General features: G+C 38.3%; 1 protein-coding gene across 1 annotated transcript; it reads right to left on the bottom strand.

The window, feature by feature from the left end:
* Nucleotides 1-633: 633 nt before the first annotated feature.
* Nucleotides 634-18,066, bottom strand: LOC147821267 (uncharacterized). Its single transcript, XM_087201118.1, is given in 5 exon segments — nucleotides 634-849; nucleotides 852-2,733; nucleotides 4,319-4,379; nucleotides 4,577-4,703; nucleotides 17,918-18,066. Coding segments are annotated over 5 exon segments (2,091 nt in total). The 5' UTR covers nucleotides 17,921-18,066; the 3' UTR covers nucleotides 634-831.
* Nucleotides 18,067-19,338: the final 1,272 nt, after the last annotated feature.

The raw sequence follows: 19,338 nt of genomic DNA, 5'->3' as shown, positions 1-19,338 counted from the left end.
TATGGTTTCTCTCCACTGTGAACTTTTTCATGTCTTTGACAAGCACTTTTTGTGCTGTAAGCTTTCCCACACTGCTTACATTCATAGGGTTTGTATCCCTCGTGAGCTCTTTCATGTATTCGACAATAACTACTTGTGCTGAAAGCTTTCCCACATTGCTTACATGCATAGGGTTTCTCCCCAGTGTGAAATCTTTCATGTGTTTTGCAAGCACCATATGAGCTGAATGCTTTCCCACATTGCTTACACACATATGGTTTCTCCCCAGTGTGAATTCTTTCATGTGTTCGACAATGACTGCTTGTGCTGAAAGCTTTCCCACACTGCTTACATTCATAGGGTTTCTCCCCAGTGTGAATTCTTTCATGTGTTTGAAAATTACTGCTTTTGCTGAATGCTTTCCCACATTGCTTACATACATAGGGTTTCTCCCCAGTGTGAACTCTTTCATGGGTTCGATGAGCACTTTTTGTGCTAAAAGCTTTCCCACATTGCTTACATACATAAGGTTTCACGCCACTGTGAACTCTTTCATGTATTTGGGAATATATGTGAGTGGTGAAAGCTTTTCCACATTGCTTACATACATAGGGTTTCTCCCCAGTATGAACTCTTTCATGTCTTTGACAACATCTACGTGTGCTGAAAGCTTTCCCACACTGCTTGCATTCATAGGGTTTCTCCCCAGTGTGAACTCTTTCATGTGTTTTACAAGTACTATATGAGCTGAATCCTTTCCCACATTGCTTACATATATAGGGTTTCTCCCCAGTGTGAACTCTTTCATGTGTTCGAGAAGCACTTTTGGTGCTAAAAGCTTTCCCACATTGCTTACATACATAAGGTTTCATGCCACTGTGAACTCTTTCATGTATTTGGGAATATATGTGTGTGCTGAAAGCTTTTCCACACTGCTTACATACATATGGTTTCTCCCCACTGTGAACTTTTTCATGTCTTTGACAAACACTTTTTGTGCTGAAAGCTTTCCCACATTGCTTACATGCATAGGGTTTCTCCCCAGTGTGAACACTTTCATGTCTCTGACAACATCTACGTGTGGTAAAAGCTTTCCCACATTTCATACACACATATGGTTTCTCTCCACTGTGAACTCTTTCATGTCTTTGACAAGCACTTTTTGTGCTGAAAGCTTTCCCACATTGCTTACACACATAGGGCTTCTCCCCAGTGTGAAATCTTTCATGTATTCGACAATAACCACTTGTGCTGAAAGCTTTCCCACATTGCTTACAAACATAGGGTTTCTCCCCAGTGTGAATTCTTTCATGTGTTCGACAATGACTGCTTGTGCTGAAAGCTTTCCCACACTGCTTACATACATAAGGTTTCTCCCCACTGTGAAATCTTTCATGTGTTTTGAAAGTACCATATGAGCTGAATGATTTTCCACATTGCTTACACACATATGGTTTCTCTCCACTGTGAAGTTTTTCATGTCTTTGACAAGAACTTTTTGTGCTGTAAGCTTTCCCACATTGCTTACATTCATAGGGTTTGTATCCAGTGTGAGCTCTTTCATGTATTTGAACATATCCACATGTGCTGAAAATATTCCCACATTGCTTACATTCATAGCGCTTGTATCCAGTGTGAGCTCTTTCATGTATTCGACAATAACTACTTGTGCTGAAAGCTTTCCCACACTGCTTACATGAATAAGGTTTCACACCAGTGTGAAAACTTTCATGTATTTGGGAATATATGTGTGTGGTGAAAGCTTTCCCACATCGCTTACATTCATAGGGTTTGTATCCAGTGTGAGCTCTTTCATGTATTCGACAATGACTGCTTGTGCTGAAAGCTTTCCCGCAGTGCTTACATACATAAGGTTTCTCCCCAGTGTGAAATCTTTCATGTGTTTTGAAAGTACCATATGAGCTGAATGCTTTCCCACATTGCTTACACACATATGGTTTCTCCAGACTGTGAACTTTTTCATGTCTTTGACAAGCACTTTTTGTCCTGAAAGCTTTTCCACATTGCTTACATACATAGGGTTTCTCCCCAGTGTGAACTCTTTCATGTGTTTGACAATGACTGCTTCTGCTGAAAGCTTTCCCACATTGCTTACATTCATAGGGTTTGTATCCAGTGTGAGCTCTTTCATGTATTTGAACATATCCATATGTGCTGAAAGCTTTCCCACACTGCTTACATACATACGGTTTCCCTCCACTGTGATTTCTTTCATGGATCTGAACATATTTATATGTTCTGAAAGCTTTGCCACATTGTTTACAGACATAGGGTTTCCCCTCACTGTGATTTCTCTCATGGATCTGAACATCACTGTCTGTGCTGGAAGCTGCCAAATTTTTCTTACATACAAAGGCGTTTTCTCTAAGATGAGTTCTTTCACTAAGATCACAGGAGATTTTCCCACATTGATCATGTTCACAGGGTTTCTCTCCAGCCTTTGTCCTTGCATGCTTCTGAAAGGAATGGAAATCACTGCGGTTTCTTCCACGTTGATCACATTTATAATGACTCTCTTCAGATCCCAAGTATTTGTATGGCTTCAGTGCAGTGTGAGCTATGAGGGGCACATTTTGTGACAAATGACCAATCAGAGGCTCCCTACAAGCAAGGCTGTCAGCTGGTGTTGAACCAGCTTCTTTCCTATGCACATTAGCAACTGGAGTCCAAAGGAATATTTTTTCATATTGATTCCAACCTTTGTATTGATAGCATTTCTCTACTTCTTCATTGCTGTAAAGAAAAAGTCACAATACAATGGGTCTCCATATTAATGATGTACCAGAAGTTCATTTTCATGCCTGATAACAAATTTAGACAATGAATTAACAGGATGTCTTGAAAGAAATCTTCAAAATACCCATTCCCACAAGAGTGGTATTCATGTAGGAATTTTTAACTTGGCATATTTGCCAAACAAGAAAGTTTAGCTGGATAATGGGCAACTTGCTCATAGGAATATCACATTACTGATCATTTTGATACCTTTTCCCCATCACTCTCCCCTTCTCTCCTTACCCTTTTTGTCTTTCCCATCTCCCATCTCCAAACTACCAGTTTTTCCTTTTCCTATCACCTCTCCTTTATATTACTCACTAATTTATAATTTTTGGTTTCTTATAGAAGAGAAGCCATGTGCTATTTCACATTTTATGCCTGAGTTACTTCACTCAACATAATGGGATGAAGACCCATCTATTTCTTTTGACAAATGACATGATATTATTCATCTTTTTTTGGCTAATTATACATTTATTATTATACTTTCTTTTTCTTTTCAGAGCTGGGAATTAAACACAGGTTTTAGTAAAAAATATCCAGTTTTTTAATGTCTTATGTTGAGAGATACTCCTTGGTGATTAAGTGGTTTAGGCTGAGCTTCAACTTGTCAGCCTGCAGAATCTGCTTCCCAGAGTGCTGGGCTGACAAGAGTGCACCATCATACTGAGCCTATCAACCATATTCTTCATGTGTGCATCCATCCAGTGATGGACATCAAACTGATTCCAGGGCTTAGCTGGTAAAAATGGGCTGCTTTGACTATGGGTATGCATATATCAGTACAATATGATGATTTTTAACTCTTTTGAGAGTATACCCAGGAGATTCATGATCCCATTGGAAAAAAAGGAAGTTCTACTTCAGCTTCTGAGACATCTGTGCACTGATTATCACAGGGGCTGTATTTAACATTTCACCAGCAATTCTGGAGGGTGCCTTTTAATTTTTAAAAATCACGAATGGACTCATTTCTCTGCAGAACATCAGTAAAATACCTACTGCAACACTAGCATTCATTTGTACTTTGAATACTGCTTCAGGGTTGGCAAAATTTTGGAATTGAATGTCTTAAATTTGCATGTATACATGAATAGATATCTCAAAGATGGGTTCCTGTCAAAATTCAAATTTTTTGTTTTTACAAATAAACCCTATATAATACCTAAATGCAATTTCATACATTTTTAGGGTTAAATTGTCAGATTATACATACTTAAGGTGTATATATATTTGGAGAATATTTGTGACATTATATTGAACTTGGCCTCATTTTCTTTTTTTGGTACCGGGGATCAAACTCAGGTTCTTGAGCTTGCACAGCAGGCGATGAAACCACTGAGCTAAATCCCCAGGCCAATAATTGTATTTATTAATTATTTATTTACTTATTTATTTAGGTACCGGGGATCAAACTCGGGACCTTGTGCTTGTGAGGCAGGCGCCACCACTACTGTTCGCCTCCTTTTCTTGACTGACATATTTCAGCTCATACACTGAGTATGGAGGGACATTGTTCTTCCTTGTGAATGCAAATTACCTTAGATTTCTCCAGTAATTTCTGCAATCTTCTTCAACTTCCTGGTCATCACATGCTCTTCCTGAGTTGTAGACATAGAAATACAACTACGTATTATATTATTGTATAAAATTTAAGATTCTAATTAGATTCATGGTATAATGTAACAAGGCCTGAGATATTCTTCAAAATATTTTCTTTCTCTCTAATGTGATAGCACTGATCAGCAAGAAGCAATATTCTCTGATCATATAGATAAGACAGAAATGACATCCTTACCTATAGCAGTCATGTTCCTAAAGGTTTCCCTCATCACATCTCTGTAGAGCTTCTTTTGGGATGGATTCAGCAAAGTCCACTCCTCCATGGTGAAGTTCACAGCCACATCCTCAAAGGTCACTGTCTCCTAAACATCGTACAGATATTTCTCAAAGGAAGGTTGAGACTCAGTGTGGGATACTTTAAAGTCCTCTCATAAAATGTTGAATTGAGACCTAGTTGTGATGGTGCATATGTGTATCCCCTGCACTCAGGAGGCTGAGGTAGGAGCATTGCCCTGAGTTCAAGACCAGTGTGGGCTGCACAGTGAGTTCAAGTCCAGCCTGAACTACATAGTGAGACTGTCTCAAACAAAACAAAACAAAACACAATAAGCTGGAGGGTGAATCCTTCAAATATTAATATCAAATATTAATTCCATGTTTTGGCATCGATTGGAAGCATATGTACTTTTTTCAAACAGCAAAGCGAATGGAACAGCAGAAAAGAAGTACAGGTTCTTTTTGTAGGTCACTACAAGGGTACCTGCACACTGTCTCTTAAAGCGGAGCTCACAGAGAAAGCATACATCACCATCCACAAAACACTGGGGCAGGTGAATATCTAATGAATGGCTATGATAGATATTGGTAACATCTCTTTTCAAATCTTTTTATGGAATTGAGCCCTTCTTTCTTTGATTATACTGTAGTATTTTCAAACTTGAATTTGGTTTCATGAAAAAAATTGAACAGGGCCGGGGATTTAGCTCAGTGGTTCCACCACCTGCCTTGCAAGCACAAGGTCCTGAGTTTGATCCCCAATAAGAAAAAAGGAGAAAAATTGAACATCAGATATGGCATATGAATAATAACTAAAATGTTTATGAAAAAACAGTTTTATTGGTATAAGTCTATCAACAATGAAAACAAAAAATGGAGAGCAAAGTATATTACAGCTCAGTGTCACCAACTGGTCTCCTTGCCCTCAGATAGAAGAAATTCTACGGAAGTATGAGGGGAGGAAAATGAGTAAAATGTAGTCCGCATTCATAAACAATACATCACAATGTAGTTAGGCACAAGAGGAAAATTTCAACCAGGTGAAATTGGTGGTGGTACATATCTATAATCTAAGAACTTCAGAGACTGGTGCAGGAGGATGGGCTTGAGTTCAAGGCCAGCCTCAGCTACATAGTAAGTTTGACAAGTCTGAAATACAAAGACAGACCTGACTCAAATTCCCCACAAAATAAGGAATATTTCTTTATAAAAAAGTATCAACTGCAAATGACACTTTTAATTTGTTAAAAGTAATTATATCTGTACACCAATGATAAAATTCTAACAAGAAGGTGGACAGCTTCCATAATATACACGAATGACATTGAAACTCCACCTTTCTTGACCTTCTACCATTAGTTGAGAAAATGACAAATGGATCTCAGGAATGGAAGACAGACTTCAGTAGGTCCACATATATGTGCAATATTGATTGTTGATAGAACAGGTGTTTTACATCTCTAAAAAAATCACAACTTCTTTTATTTATGTTCCAGAAAAAACAAGTGTGGATTTAGAAACCTAGACTGTATAGTCTTTTACTCCATGTGCAGTAATTAAGTTACAAAATGAAATGGGAAAGATAACCTTGAATGACTTGAGAATTCATAGTAAAATAACTTTTTAAATGGGAAAAAAGGCTTTCCTCAGAAGACAATCAAGTAACCATCAGAATTAGAAGGACAAACTCATAAACAAGAAAAGAAACTATTTGCTGTGTACACAGTATAAAGTTATTTATAGGGATTAAAGACCAATGAACACAAATCGGAAAAAACACAACATATCTAACTCAAGAGAAAACACTGACTAAATACCAAAGACCATACTTTTTTGATAAAAATCACTGAAGAAAATAAATGGAAGTGTGGAAGAATACAATAAGGATGTAGACTTATGCAGGAATGGAGAACCAATCAATACACTCTACACTCATTTCCTTTACTTTAGTTGAAAAAAACATCTAGATAAATGACTTGTTTCCAATGTCCAGAGAATACACTATGCCACTACTCCTAGAGATGGATGTGATTCTTTTGAAGTAAACTTGAAAAACTGTGAATCACAAGACCAATGGAATGGTGAGAAAGCACGTGGCTCTTGACTCACCTATCAGCACTTGTGAACAATAGTGAGAGGAAAAAACCCCTCTAAAAACAGTTCTCTTTCAATTTCTGTAAGTCAGGTGTTGAAAATTCCAAGGAAATCAAAAGAACATTGTTCATAGAAACTCATACATGGGACACTAAGAAAACATCCCCAGAGTGGGACAGTGGTCATCCACGGGGCAAGAGAGATTGAGTCAGATCGCATACAAATCACCTGGATGCTCCCATCCAAGGCCCAGTGAAGAAACTTTCTGAATATTTCCAGGATATTCATATTGTTAATAGTTTAAACCTCAAACAATTTTGAAAGCAAAATTTATTGAAAAATATTCAAACACTAAGTTACCATTAAAAAAGCACACATTAAGTTATATCTGCATTCATGTATGAAAAGATGAGACAGCATTCACACACTGGTTAGCAATAAGCAAAGCAGCACAGTGGCAAAGAGGAGACCCCAGACCCCCAGGTAGCAGTGGTCAAGCTATATTGCCCATCAGGAGACATCAGGTTAGACTGTAAGAGAAAGAGAGAACAGATATCAAAGCTAATCAATGACTACACATCTGGGTTATGGTCCCAATGCTGTGCCCACCTGAACAGGAGTGGTTTTTACTTTGACAAATGGGAGGGCAATCAATCCTCAGACTACCAAGAAGGGAAAGGGCGTGGGCTAAAGAGAAAAAACAATAGAGACTTGTGTAATTTTAATACATATGTGGGGCCTGAAGGTCAGTCCCTCAGAGTTGGCCAAGACAAAGACTCTCTGAGTTAGCCACTATTTGTTGGGTACACACAATAATTGGAGAAGTATGGGGTGACTTGGAGGGTGGAGGTGATCTTATGTCTAACCTTTTGTGGGTACAAAACTCCTGCTGGTGACATCAGAAAGGAGAACATTCCCAGCTCAGTAGGTGGGATGAGCTGAGCTGAGGAGCAACTCCTCCCTCCTCAGGTGAAACCTTTCTCTTTTGTATTCCACTTGGTTCTCAAGAAACCAGGATGTCTCCAGCTGGTGTCTTCTTGCCATTGAGAGCCACAGCTTTACAGACCATTGAATCCTCAGCTGTGACCAGAGGCAAGAGGGAGTTATGTTTCCACGTGCCATATCCTGCTCTCTGGCAAGGCACCATTTGGCCTTAGACAACTACAGCCATGCTTTAATTTTGAAATGATTTTTCCCCAAAATTTATGTAGAAATGCTCCTGACAATAACGTCAGTGAGGGTAGATTTTATAGAAAGCTATGCAAAATGATACACAATTCTATCAATGATTCAACAAACTCTGCAGAATCTATATTAATCTGACATTATTCAATTTATGCCTCAAAATTAACAATACTATCAGGTGAGGCAGTTCTCTACTAAGAACAGTCATTGATACACAGTCTACTGAAGACAACATCAAATTACATTAGGCAAAACATGAACATGTAGAGAAATATCACTGATTCCAAACTATGCCTGAAGATGTCAAAACAACTCCATCAGTAACTGATAGCTGATGGATGAAGAGAAATCTGTAATGGGACAGTTACACAGTACAAACTCTTCTCAAAATTACAAGAAATATTCACCCAAATAGATCATGTTCAGAACAACAATAGAGAATTCGATTTCTCGGGGAAAAATAATTGAAATATTGTATGCTCATGTACCAACACCCTATAATGAATGTAATCATTATGTACTTTAAACATGTAGCAATAAAAGCCAAAAAAAAAAAAGGGAAAATAATATGTTCAAAGTATTGGAAATATTACATGCAGGCTTTCACATCCATTCAAATAAAATCTGACACCAAGGGCAGAAACATATTGAAAATCCTAAGAATTAGAGATTAAGGGCCAGGGATGTAGTGCAGTGATACAGCACTTGTCTGGCAAGTGCAAGGATCTGAGTTCGATTCCTGATACCAAAAGAAAATTAAGAGATTAAATCATAAACTTTTAAAAGACACATGCTTCAAATGCAAGGCTTCATTAAAAATTGACGATGTAGAAGCATGAAAGTGAATGTACAACATATTAATTATCATTTCAGGGAACCACAAATGGGGGCTTCAAAAGAAATGAAAAAAAATAGATATACATATTGGAAAAGAACAAAGACTGTAACATCAGAAATTTACAGAAATGGGGCTGGGGATTTAGCTCAGTGGTTCCGCCACCTGCCTTGCAAGCACAAGGAACTGAGAGTTCGATCTCTGCTACCAAAAAAACAAACAAAAAAAGAGAAAGAAATTTACAGAAAAAATAGTAACATGAAAATTAAAATCATTCAAGAAGATTAAAAAGTAGTAAGCAGAGATTAATACGGAACACATAAAAATGTTTATGCTTGCATATAACATCAGGGTATATGCTTGAAACATTAAAGTACCAAGAAGAACCTAATGGGATTACTAAGGGGTTGAACCACAGATTACATCTCTAGCTTAATATATAGTAATATGTCATGTAATTATGTATCAGGTCTAGACAAATTGATTGGAAATTATACACTTTACATCATACATAGCCCTCACGGCGACACAATTTTACAAAAGCTAAAAGCTCAAATATGAAAGTAGTTCAACACTAGATATAAGCACAAGATAAAACTATACAAATATAACCAAATGTATTAGATGAACAAATATATATAAAGCTCTTCTACACATTGGCAAATCAATAAACCAACATATCTATAAATTATTAGATGAAAATATCCTATGAAAAATGTGTATTTCCATCTTATGCACATCAGCATTTTTGTTATTTTATCAAAAATTCTAACTCATTATCACTTGAAAAAAATCAACAATAATAGTTTTAATCACATTTAAAACTTTTTAAAAATCATCTTGCCATATCCCAAGCTGAGTGACAGGGGAATAAGGGAGGGAAGCGGTTGAAACATGAATTTTTCTACAATCCTATGGGCAGTAACTTGAAGGAAAGAAATCAGAAATAATCTTTTCAGCATAATTCAACATGGGAATACTAACCTCAATTAGTAACTTACTCAAAATTCCAAAGAACTGAAACCAGATAACACTTTGCATGAAGAAATTGTAAAGGTCCAAAGCATTTTCAGAAAACCCATTCTGTGTCCACCTTACAGGTAGCTAGATGAAGTTGGAGAGATGCACTGGAAGGAACCATAGGTGGAGTCATGTGATGGTTAGACTTACTGTCACATCAATGAGTGTGAAAGATTCCTAGGATATTAGGAAGTCACATATCTGTCGGGGTGTGTCTGAGTAAAGAAAAGGGACATGACCTCAGAGATTACCTCAGATCCAATAACCTGTCATCTCAGGGTCTTTCCCTACTCAAGAATTTCCACTGGAATGTGGAAGAGTTGGTGCGGGAAGACTCAAGGAACTACAGACCAACATCCAAGGGCAATGGCAGAAACCAGAGCTCCTCCCTAGAAAAGAAGAGAGACTTGCTTTCTTCCCTTTTTATTTCATCTTGGGTAAAAGCTTATTGGTTGGTGGCAACTCCATGCAGGGTGGGTTTTCCCTGTGTAGTTTGTAGCCTACAAGCCAATCATCCACAGACAAACCCAAAGCTTTACTAACTTATTGTGCTTCCTACCCACATTAAGGGACATATCACAATTAATGATGACAAAATCTTAAATGAGTCTTTCTTTCTCTAAGCATTCCCTGTAGAAAAGTTTTTCATAGTTACAAATTCAAGCACAATAAGCACTGGCAGGAGTTGCTATAGGAAAGCTAAGAAGTCACAAAGTATAAATTGAAATCAGGTGCAATAGTTCTGAACAAGTATGGCTATTTTGCCTGGTGGGATCCAAAACAGAATGAAGACACAATGGTGAAAATTTTGACCTTAGTACAGCTCAAATGGAAACTTAATTGTACGGAATTGTACTTAACAATTCTTAACTGTACTGAACAACTTGCTAGATATTGTACAGCTTTTACAACATCTATTTAGAAATAAAGGTCTTCACATTCACTATGCTGATAGAGTATATTATGACCTTAAGCTACAGTTTTGGAGCCTGTTGGGTTTAACTGAGTACAGGAAAGTGCATGCATTTGGAGTCACTGTAGACAGGAATGGATGAAGAGGTATGATAAATAACACAGTGCACAGATTCTAGAAATCATATGTTTGAATATATTTATAAAATGTAGGGGCTGGAGATTTAGCTCAGAGGCACTGTGCCTGCATTGCAAGCACAATGTCCTGAGTTCCCACTAATCCCCCCAAACAAATATATTCCCTCAGAGTTCATCTTTACTTGTTAACTTAGAATGCAGCAATATACATTTACTTTATATCTATATTATTATTATTCACTCCATACATGAAACTTCCCATAGTATAGGAAATGTAAGGAGCTGAGAATGGTGCTACACATTTGCAAACATAGTTTCTAAAATATCTAAAGCAAGATCACCACAACAAAAGTGACAAAATGGGCAACTGAACATGAGTTTGTATTGCTAAATAACCTGTATAAAATTGTAAATATAATCAAAATTTCTCGGGAATGCATGTAGTATGAAGCATAATGTCAGAGAGGCATATGTTGAAATATTTCAATCACTAATAAACAAGTGGCTGGCCAAAAAACAAAGAAAAATAAGTAGATGACTGAAAGGTGCAAATTTTAACAAGCTTCAAAAATACATCCTACAAATTATTTCAACTAATGCACTTAATATCAATTTATATAAGATATATTTAGAATATTTACAAAATAGAGAAAAAGTAGCTAACTATTAAATTCACTTAGGATAATTACAATCTTTATATATATTATGACACATATATAAATAAATAATATAAATATTGTATCTGCCAAATATAAATATTATACAGATTATAATAAAGAAAGGTCAGTATCTCTCTCTTCCTTTCCCGCTGGGGAAAGGTTATGATTACTTAAATATCATTCCAATCTACACATACAAATCCTTGTTTCCATCGAAGTTCAGTACTCATTTGCAACTACAATGAACCTTGAGTTTATCAGCTCATTCTTTTTTTTTTTTTTCCATTTTCCCTAGCTTAACGTGGCGGAACCACTGAGCAAGCTGCGTGGTTCAGTTTTTATGTGCAAGTACTTAGAATTGTGACTATATGATATTCCAGCAAAGACATTTACTGACTGCTTTTTAAATGAATATATATTTGATGAATAAAAAGACAGTATCCTAGTAAGCCTTTTGGTCAGAAATTCTTATGAAATTCAATAATGTTAGACCCAAGGTGATGTATTTATACACTATTATTATTAGGTGTTAGCAGCTTGGTAATAGCCATTTAGAATTCATAATTCATGAGGTTTTTCTTCTTTCTTTCTTTCTTTCTTTCATTTTTGTAGTTCAGGCTGGTGTAGAACCCTTTAGGTAGCACAGGTAGCCCAGCTGGTACTTATCCTGCTGTATCTGCATTCCAAGTACTGGCATTTCAGGCATGAGTCACCATGCCTAACCCTAACCTTAATGCAAAGGTGTTTTTAGCTGATTATCAGTAAAAATAGAAAAAAATTCCTTCTTTCAAAAGTGAAAGAATGTCCCTATACTGTGTGAATATGATAACTTTGTAGGGAAGAATCCACAGTTTCAAACAAACATGTAATTAAAAATTTGAGCATCTTTCAAATTTTTGCAAATTCGGGCTGAGGATTTAGCTCAGTGGCACTGCTCCTGCCTTGCAAGTGCAGGTCCTGAGTTCCATCCCTGGTACCAAAATAAAAAGGAAAAGCAATGTTTGCAAATAATTCTAACCTCTGCCTTGAAAGCTGTCAACTACATGTCCCAATCTATTTCCCCACTCACTCTATAATCACATGTAGATTTGTTGGAAAAAAAAAAACGCCTCCTCCCATGTCACTATAATGCAAGGACATTATTGACATGCAGAAATGGTCTCACATAACACTAAACATTTATATAACCAACTTTAAACATTACTGTAAATTACATTTAACAAATCTTTAAAAGTCTGAAAAACTTCCAAAAACTTAATACATACAAATATAATTGAAGAAGCTGATATGAATATTGGGAAGAAAATGTACAGAGGTAGATTTGATGATGTAATATGCTATGGATTCATTAAATCATATGCTTAATACAACTGTATGTATATAACAATAAAACAATATAAACTTGAAAAACATCTATGAGAGTCTTCTAAAAATCAAAGGACACTCATATTTTGGAGAGCCCAAACAAAATAAAGCAGAGATGTTCTCTCAAATAATTTGCCAAATGTTATAATCACACTTTTTAATTCAGACAAATTGTGTACACATTAACATTACAAAAAATATCAACAAATACATCTGCTTTAACTAAACTGAGATTTGATAAGGCTGGCAGAACAAATCAAAACTAAGATATAATTTATCAGTTCTTTCTGGAAGTAAATTGCTCATTTTATTTTATTTTATTTTATTTTATTTTATTTTTGGTACTGGGGATTGAACTTGGGTCCTTGCGCTTGCAAGGCAGGTGGCAGAACCACTGAGCTAATTCCCTGGCCCTAAATTGCTCATTTTATATGCTAAGTGAAGCTTATCTTTGTATCACAAACTTTCAAAGGTACATTCTCCAAAGATTCAAGAAAACACATAAAATATGACCCTAAAATATGGAAGAAAGTAGAAGAAAATGACTTGCTGACCTAGGAATGAGAAAATCCTTAGAAATAAAATTCCAAAGCCACAAATTTCAAAGTGATGGGGCCAGGGATTTAGCTCAGTGGCACTGTGCCTGCCTTGCAAGCACAAGGTCGTGAGTTCAATCCCCGGTACCAAAAACAAAACAAAACAAAATTTCAAGGCGACTTTGAAGAGACACAAAAGATAATACTAAGAATTTCTGTTCAGCAATGAAAATTCTCAATGCAATAAAAATGTACATGGAAAAAAAATCACAAGAAAGCATGTTGGTTCTCTGTAAGTCATAATGAAATACCTGGGAAAACAAAGACAAGAAGAATGCTCATCAGAAATATGAGAACATGACATAAGCAGATAATTTAAAGATCTCATAGAGGAAATGGAAAAAGAATGCTTAAAAAGAGGGAAAAAAGACAGAAAAAATGAAAAGAAGCAATAAAATTTCACTATGTATCCATGAAACTTGTCAAATTAGGAAAAGTCCAGTGCTCGTGGTTATGAAACCAGAAACTAGAATGCTGTAGTGTGGACAGCGGTAATAAAAGCCTAAATGATACACACTCTGTGCACCAACAAAGAGGCTGCTGAGCATCCATGGGATTTTCTCAAATCTGATTCTGGGACAGCAAGTAAGAGAATGTTCCTTGTTGCATTTACATCACTGACAGAATTAAGACAAGCCTGCTCTCCCATAACTGTGGAAAGGCAAATAAAATGTTATGCAGACAAACAATAGGGATCCTGTCAGGAATTACATCTCCATACAGCAGTTCAAATGAATCTGGAAAATAATATTGAGTGAATTCATTAAAAGACAGTATGAACTCTCTAACACAGCACTTGGGCACTAAAAATGTATGTACAGGAGGTTGGGATGTAGCTAAGTGGGAGAGCTAAAGTAGTCATCAGTATAAAAATGTACATGAAGCCATGAGGTATACTCTTAGCAGTGATGAGCAGGGACACAATGTTGAACAAAAACACACCTGCAACAGGTTTGTCAAGCACAGCACTAGTGATGTTTATGGTCAAGATTTCCTTCTATTAAGAGCAATCCCGTTTGTTATGTGACATTGTTCAACTACCTTGACCTCCCTCCCCAAGGTGCTACTAAATCTTTCTTATGCTCTAGGTCATAATTCCAGGAAAAAACTTGAGACACAATTTTGGATGTGCACAATCACCATGGCCTGAAAGTTAAGGTCCTGAATGACAAGGTACGAGATGGCCAAAGACCCCTCAACCTGCCAAATCTAGCTCTGCACCCCACATCCAAGCTCAGTGGATCTTCACAAAGTACTCTGTCTTTGCACACTCTCTCCTTGTCCTCACCACCTGCACCCACATTTCAGATGTCACCAGTGTGAAAAGCCAGAACAGGCTCCACTACTTCATGCTGCCTGATGACACCCACAGGGAGATAGAGACAGACGAAAAGGTTCTTTGAACTGAAGCTCTGTGCTTTATCTCAGCTGTGTCATGGCCATTCCCAGGGTATCCAGGGCTCCAGGATACCCACTGGAAGGTCTGTTCTCAGGGTGTGGGGGGAAGAAGCCAAGAGAACTTAGAGGGATTCAGCAATTGTAACTTATGGACCAAATAACAAAGGCCCATGGTTATCTCTTTTCCCAGAGAGATATAAATCATTGCAAAGGGGACAGAGCTTTGGAAGTAGCACTTCTGGACAGACATGCCTTCAGCTCATCAATGTCAGAGAAAGAGAAGTAGGATTAAATGTATGGGCAAACTGCCATACAGAGGTAGATGTTTACCCAAGGTTAAAACAGTTAAAAGGGTTTCCAAAATCAGCATAAATTAGAACTAGGAGTAGAAATGTTTTCTCCTCAGCTTTGCACATACTTGATGTCTTATATTCCAACTGTTCAGGCCTCTGTCTGAAAAGTTTCTGTCCTATCCTTTTGTTATGGTGACACAAGCTGGACAGTATGATCAGATTATGACAGTATGATTATAATAAAAAAAAAATAGTAGTAGTAGTACTAGTAGTAATAATGATAACAACCACCAAACTACATCAAACAAAGAAAAAACCTTCAAAATCCAAAGTATTGTTCCCTTTTTCAACTACTATTCATACTGTTTCCTTGATTAGGGAACCTGATTAACACAGCTCTCAAAAAGGGAAACAATCTGATGAGTATCATGTCATACACAGGACTTTTTGAAGAGTTGAAACAGACACAATACTTAAATTAGAAAGGAAAAATAGGGCTGGGGATTTAGCTCAGTGGTTCTGCCACCTGCCACATAAGCACAAGGACCAGAGTTTGATCCCCAGTACCAAAAAACAAAAAACAGAAAGGAAAAATAATCAAAGAAAGGATGTTGAAAAGACAAAGTTTTGAAAATGTTATAGAATGTGCCTAATCAAGGAAGCATTACTGCCTAGCCTTGGATCATTTAAACCTGCTCAACACACTGGCTTGACCAGAGTTTGGGGAAATATATGTAACACAGTACAAAATTCATAATAATACTAAATATCTCTTGCACTTTGAGTGGAGTGCATTGTACGTCATGCTTGTTCACCATTGGCGTCCTGTTGCTAACAGAGCAGTGATTCATTACTGCTGTCCACCATCCTGAGCAATACTGGACCATGTATCATCAGGGTGCAATAAGGAATAAAATTAAAAACTCAAAGGCAGATTTCCACTGAGTAGTTTTTCTGTTGTCTTTCAGAACAGGACTTTTAACACAGAGCCTAAGGCATGTTAAACAAGTTACCATTCAGGGGAGATAACTCCTAAAATTTATAATTCATATTGAAAGAGGGTCTTGATCTATTGTTCAGGCTGGGCTTGGTGTTGTAATATTCTTCAGTCTCTAAAGTCAGTGAATAAAGATGTAAACCACCATGCTTCACTAATTTTTACTATACCCAAGCACTGAAATCCTGCTAAATCATGCATGATAAAGAAAGAACCCCAAGCCAGCATAATGGCACATGCATGTATCCCAACAGTCACTGAGGTACAAACACTATCAAAAGATCATACCACCCTGTGCAACACACTAAGACCTGATTTCAAAAATTGTTTAAAAATTTAAAACGTTGGGGTACATAGCTCTGGGCAAAACCCAGTGTTCAGTTTCTGTACAATAAAGACATCAAGCACACCTTGAAATCTCCTGTATGCTGGAGAATCCACATTTCTTTCTACTGCAGGGATGGAGCCCAGGCTATTTTTAAAGATGCACCAACACCAGACAGTGTCCTAATTTCCAATGGTGCCTCATAAATGTTTAGGTGAAATGATCAGTGGTAACATTAGGCAAATTTATCTATTACTAAGTTCCCCTCGTTTCTTCAAGCCTGTGACTCTTTGCCCACACATAGACTGGGCAAGCACACAATTATTCCTTTGAGATTAACAATCTGACTTTCAGAGAAGATCTATGTTGTAGGTGCTACTATTCGCAGGCTTCATCATTCCATTCTCTTCCCTCCTAACCACTCTCCTTTGATCTACCCTAAGCAGAAAATCCTTTATGCCTAACCCTTGAAGCGCTTGCAGTGTCTATTTGGGGCTTCTCCTCTACTCTAGCGCTCCTTTTAACATCTGCCTCAGGCAGCATTTCGGTGTTTAAACAGTGACTACCATCAGGCCAAGCTCTATAGCGATGAATTCAGAGATTACACCCCTGTGCCTTTCCACTCATACACATATCACATATACATGTCCATGCGAATGCCCCAATTCAAGGATTTTCTCAGTGTGGGTTTAACAGGCAGCCCCTTCGGGAAGTTGTCCTTAAGCAGGCACTCTTTCCCCTGTCCTTGCTAATACCTTAACATTCCCCACCATTTTTCTCAGAATTTTAAAATCTGTGGCAGTTCTCACTTAAAGAGTTTAATTGTGAGTAGGGGTGTCACCTAAATAATTAAGATTATAAATTTCTTTTGCATTGCCCTGTATGGAACCCAGGACATCACTAGATGTTTGGCAAGTGCTCCACCACTCCCTGAGGCACATCAACATAGTTCTATAAATTCTCCAAACCTTTGTCCACACCTACCATGAATTTGGAAATGTGAGGACATACTGGAAATTTATAAATTATATAAAAAAGCAGAAGTCTGAAGAGAGGAGTTGAGCCTATGAGACCCTGCATCACAGCTTTTCAAAACTTCAGATCCTCCACATCTGCTGCTGGCAGGAACGAGACCAGGGACCTAGCTCACAACAGCTGCACCCAGCTCCAATGCACATCTGAGTCAGGGTCTCCCCAAGCCCCTTTCTCTCCCCAGGCTGGTGGAAGTGGGCAGCAGGGAGTTTCCAAGAAGGCATTGTGAGCTGGCCATGTCACAGTGAGGACAGGGCTCTGGAGATCTAGAAGTAGTCTTGTCCCAGCAAAGGCCAAAAAGGACAGAGAGTGACTCTCCGCCAGTCGAGGAACACCTCAGTGTCTGAAGCTAAGAACAGAGGCTCTAGTCACCATAGGGGGTTCTGACCACTTCTAACAGGATCGCACCCTGATTCCACCCCATTTCAGGGCTCCCATCCCACAGCGTTACCATTGCGTGGCTTGAGGGTCTCCCAGGGTCTTTTCTACGCAGGTCACTGCCAGTAAAATCCACAGAAGGCGGACTTGCAAGCTTTGTGCTCAGGACCACACTTTAGCGCCATGACACCGGAAGAACCCTCCTACCTTGGCCTACCTGATTGGACAGTTCACACAGCCCGCCCCTTCATCACTGATTGGCTCCTGTTCTATTGCCTTCCCTGCGGGTCAAGAAAAAGGAAAGAAACAAACCCCTACCTGCCAGTGGGTCCCAAAATAAAGATTACAGTGCAGAGACTTCAGGACAGGCAGGCTTCTACAATGTTGACTTCACTTCGCATGGGGGCCACTTGCTTTTAAGTGCTCTGCCCCGGTCTTTTCAGTGCTTTTCCTGTTTTCTTAAAGGATTCAGAAGACTCTTCCTGAAAATGGACCACAGATGTATTAAGAACGTCCAGCTCAAGGGCTGCGGATTTAGCTCAGTTGTGGGAGTTGGCTTGGCAAACGCAAGGTCCTGAGTTCAATTCCCAGTACAAAAAGAAAGAAAAAGGAAAAGAAAAAGAAAAAGAAGGTCTATGGTCAATGTTCTAGGTAAGAATCAACCCCAGGATGTCAGAAAATCTCCTGAGTCCAGCCCAGGCCTTGACACAATGGAATAGAGTGAGGGCAGGTCATTTGAGAAATATATTTGGGAGTGAGGCAGCAGGCTTTATTTTAAAGATTTTCACGCTATCTCTCCCCATTTTTAGCCAAGAAAATGAATACATGCCCCCAAAAGGAGCATTATTATTGCAGAAATGAAGACATTTGAATTAATCGATAGCAATAATCTGCAAGAGAGCAAAGATGAAACACAAACATTTCCAATCTCCCAGAAAAGCTTATTCAGGCTCATAGAACAAACTGAATTATTTTTCTGGTTCCAGGGATTGAACTCGGGTGCTTGCGGTTTTGAGGCAGGTGGCAAAACCACTGAGCTAAATCCCCAGCCCTAACAAACTGAATTCTGAAAGGACACATATTGCCACGAGTGAGGGTCAGCACGATTGGGGAAATGGAGCCCCACTTCTCATCCACTCAACCCTATCCTGGTGATGAGGCAGGGAATCTTAGGACTTCAGATTCTAAGCTCATCGTGCCCTGAAGTTCCTTCCTCACGTATTGAATCTCTGCCTCTTCAGGACTTTAATATTCCTAGAAGGAATTACCTGGAGCCATGTGATACGCTTAACAACTTACTTGGCTTGAGGTGTGTCTGACCTGAGTTGACCTAAGGGACCTAATCTGATCCCTGGATCCTTCCTCTCTGGCTCCTTCCACACTGTCTGACTCCTTATGTCATAAAAATGTATCTTGGGCTGGCGATTTAGCTCAGTGGTTTTGCCGTCTGCTACGCAAGCGCAAAGACCCGAGTTCAATCCCCGGTACCAAAAA

This window comes from Heterocephalus glaber, unplaced genomic scaffold (genome assembly GCF_053883595.1).
Source record: "Heterocephalus glaber isolate CG9 unplaced genomic scaffold, H.glaber_assembly_v1.0 deba00001755, whole genome shotgun sequence".
Classification (NCBI taxonomy): Eukaryota; Metazoa; Chordata; class Mammalia; order Rodentia; family Bathyergidae; genus Heterocephalus; species Heterocephalus glaber.
This window is presented reverse-complemented; position numbering and strand designations above follow the sequence as displayed.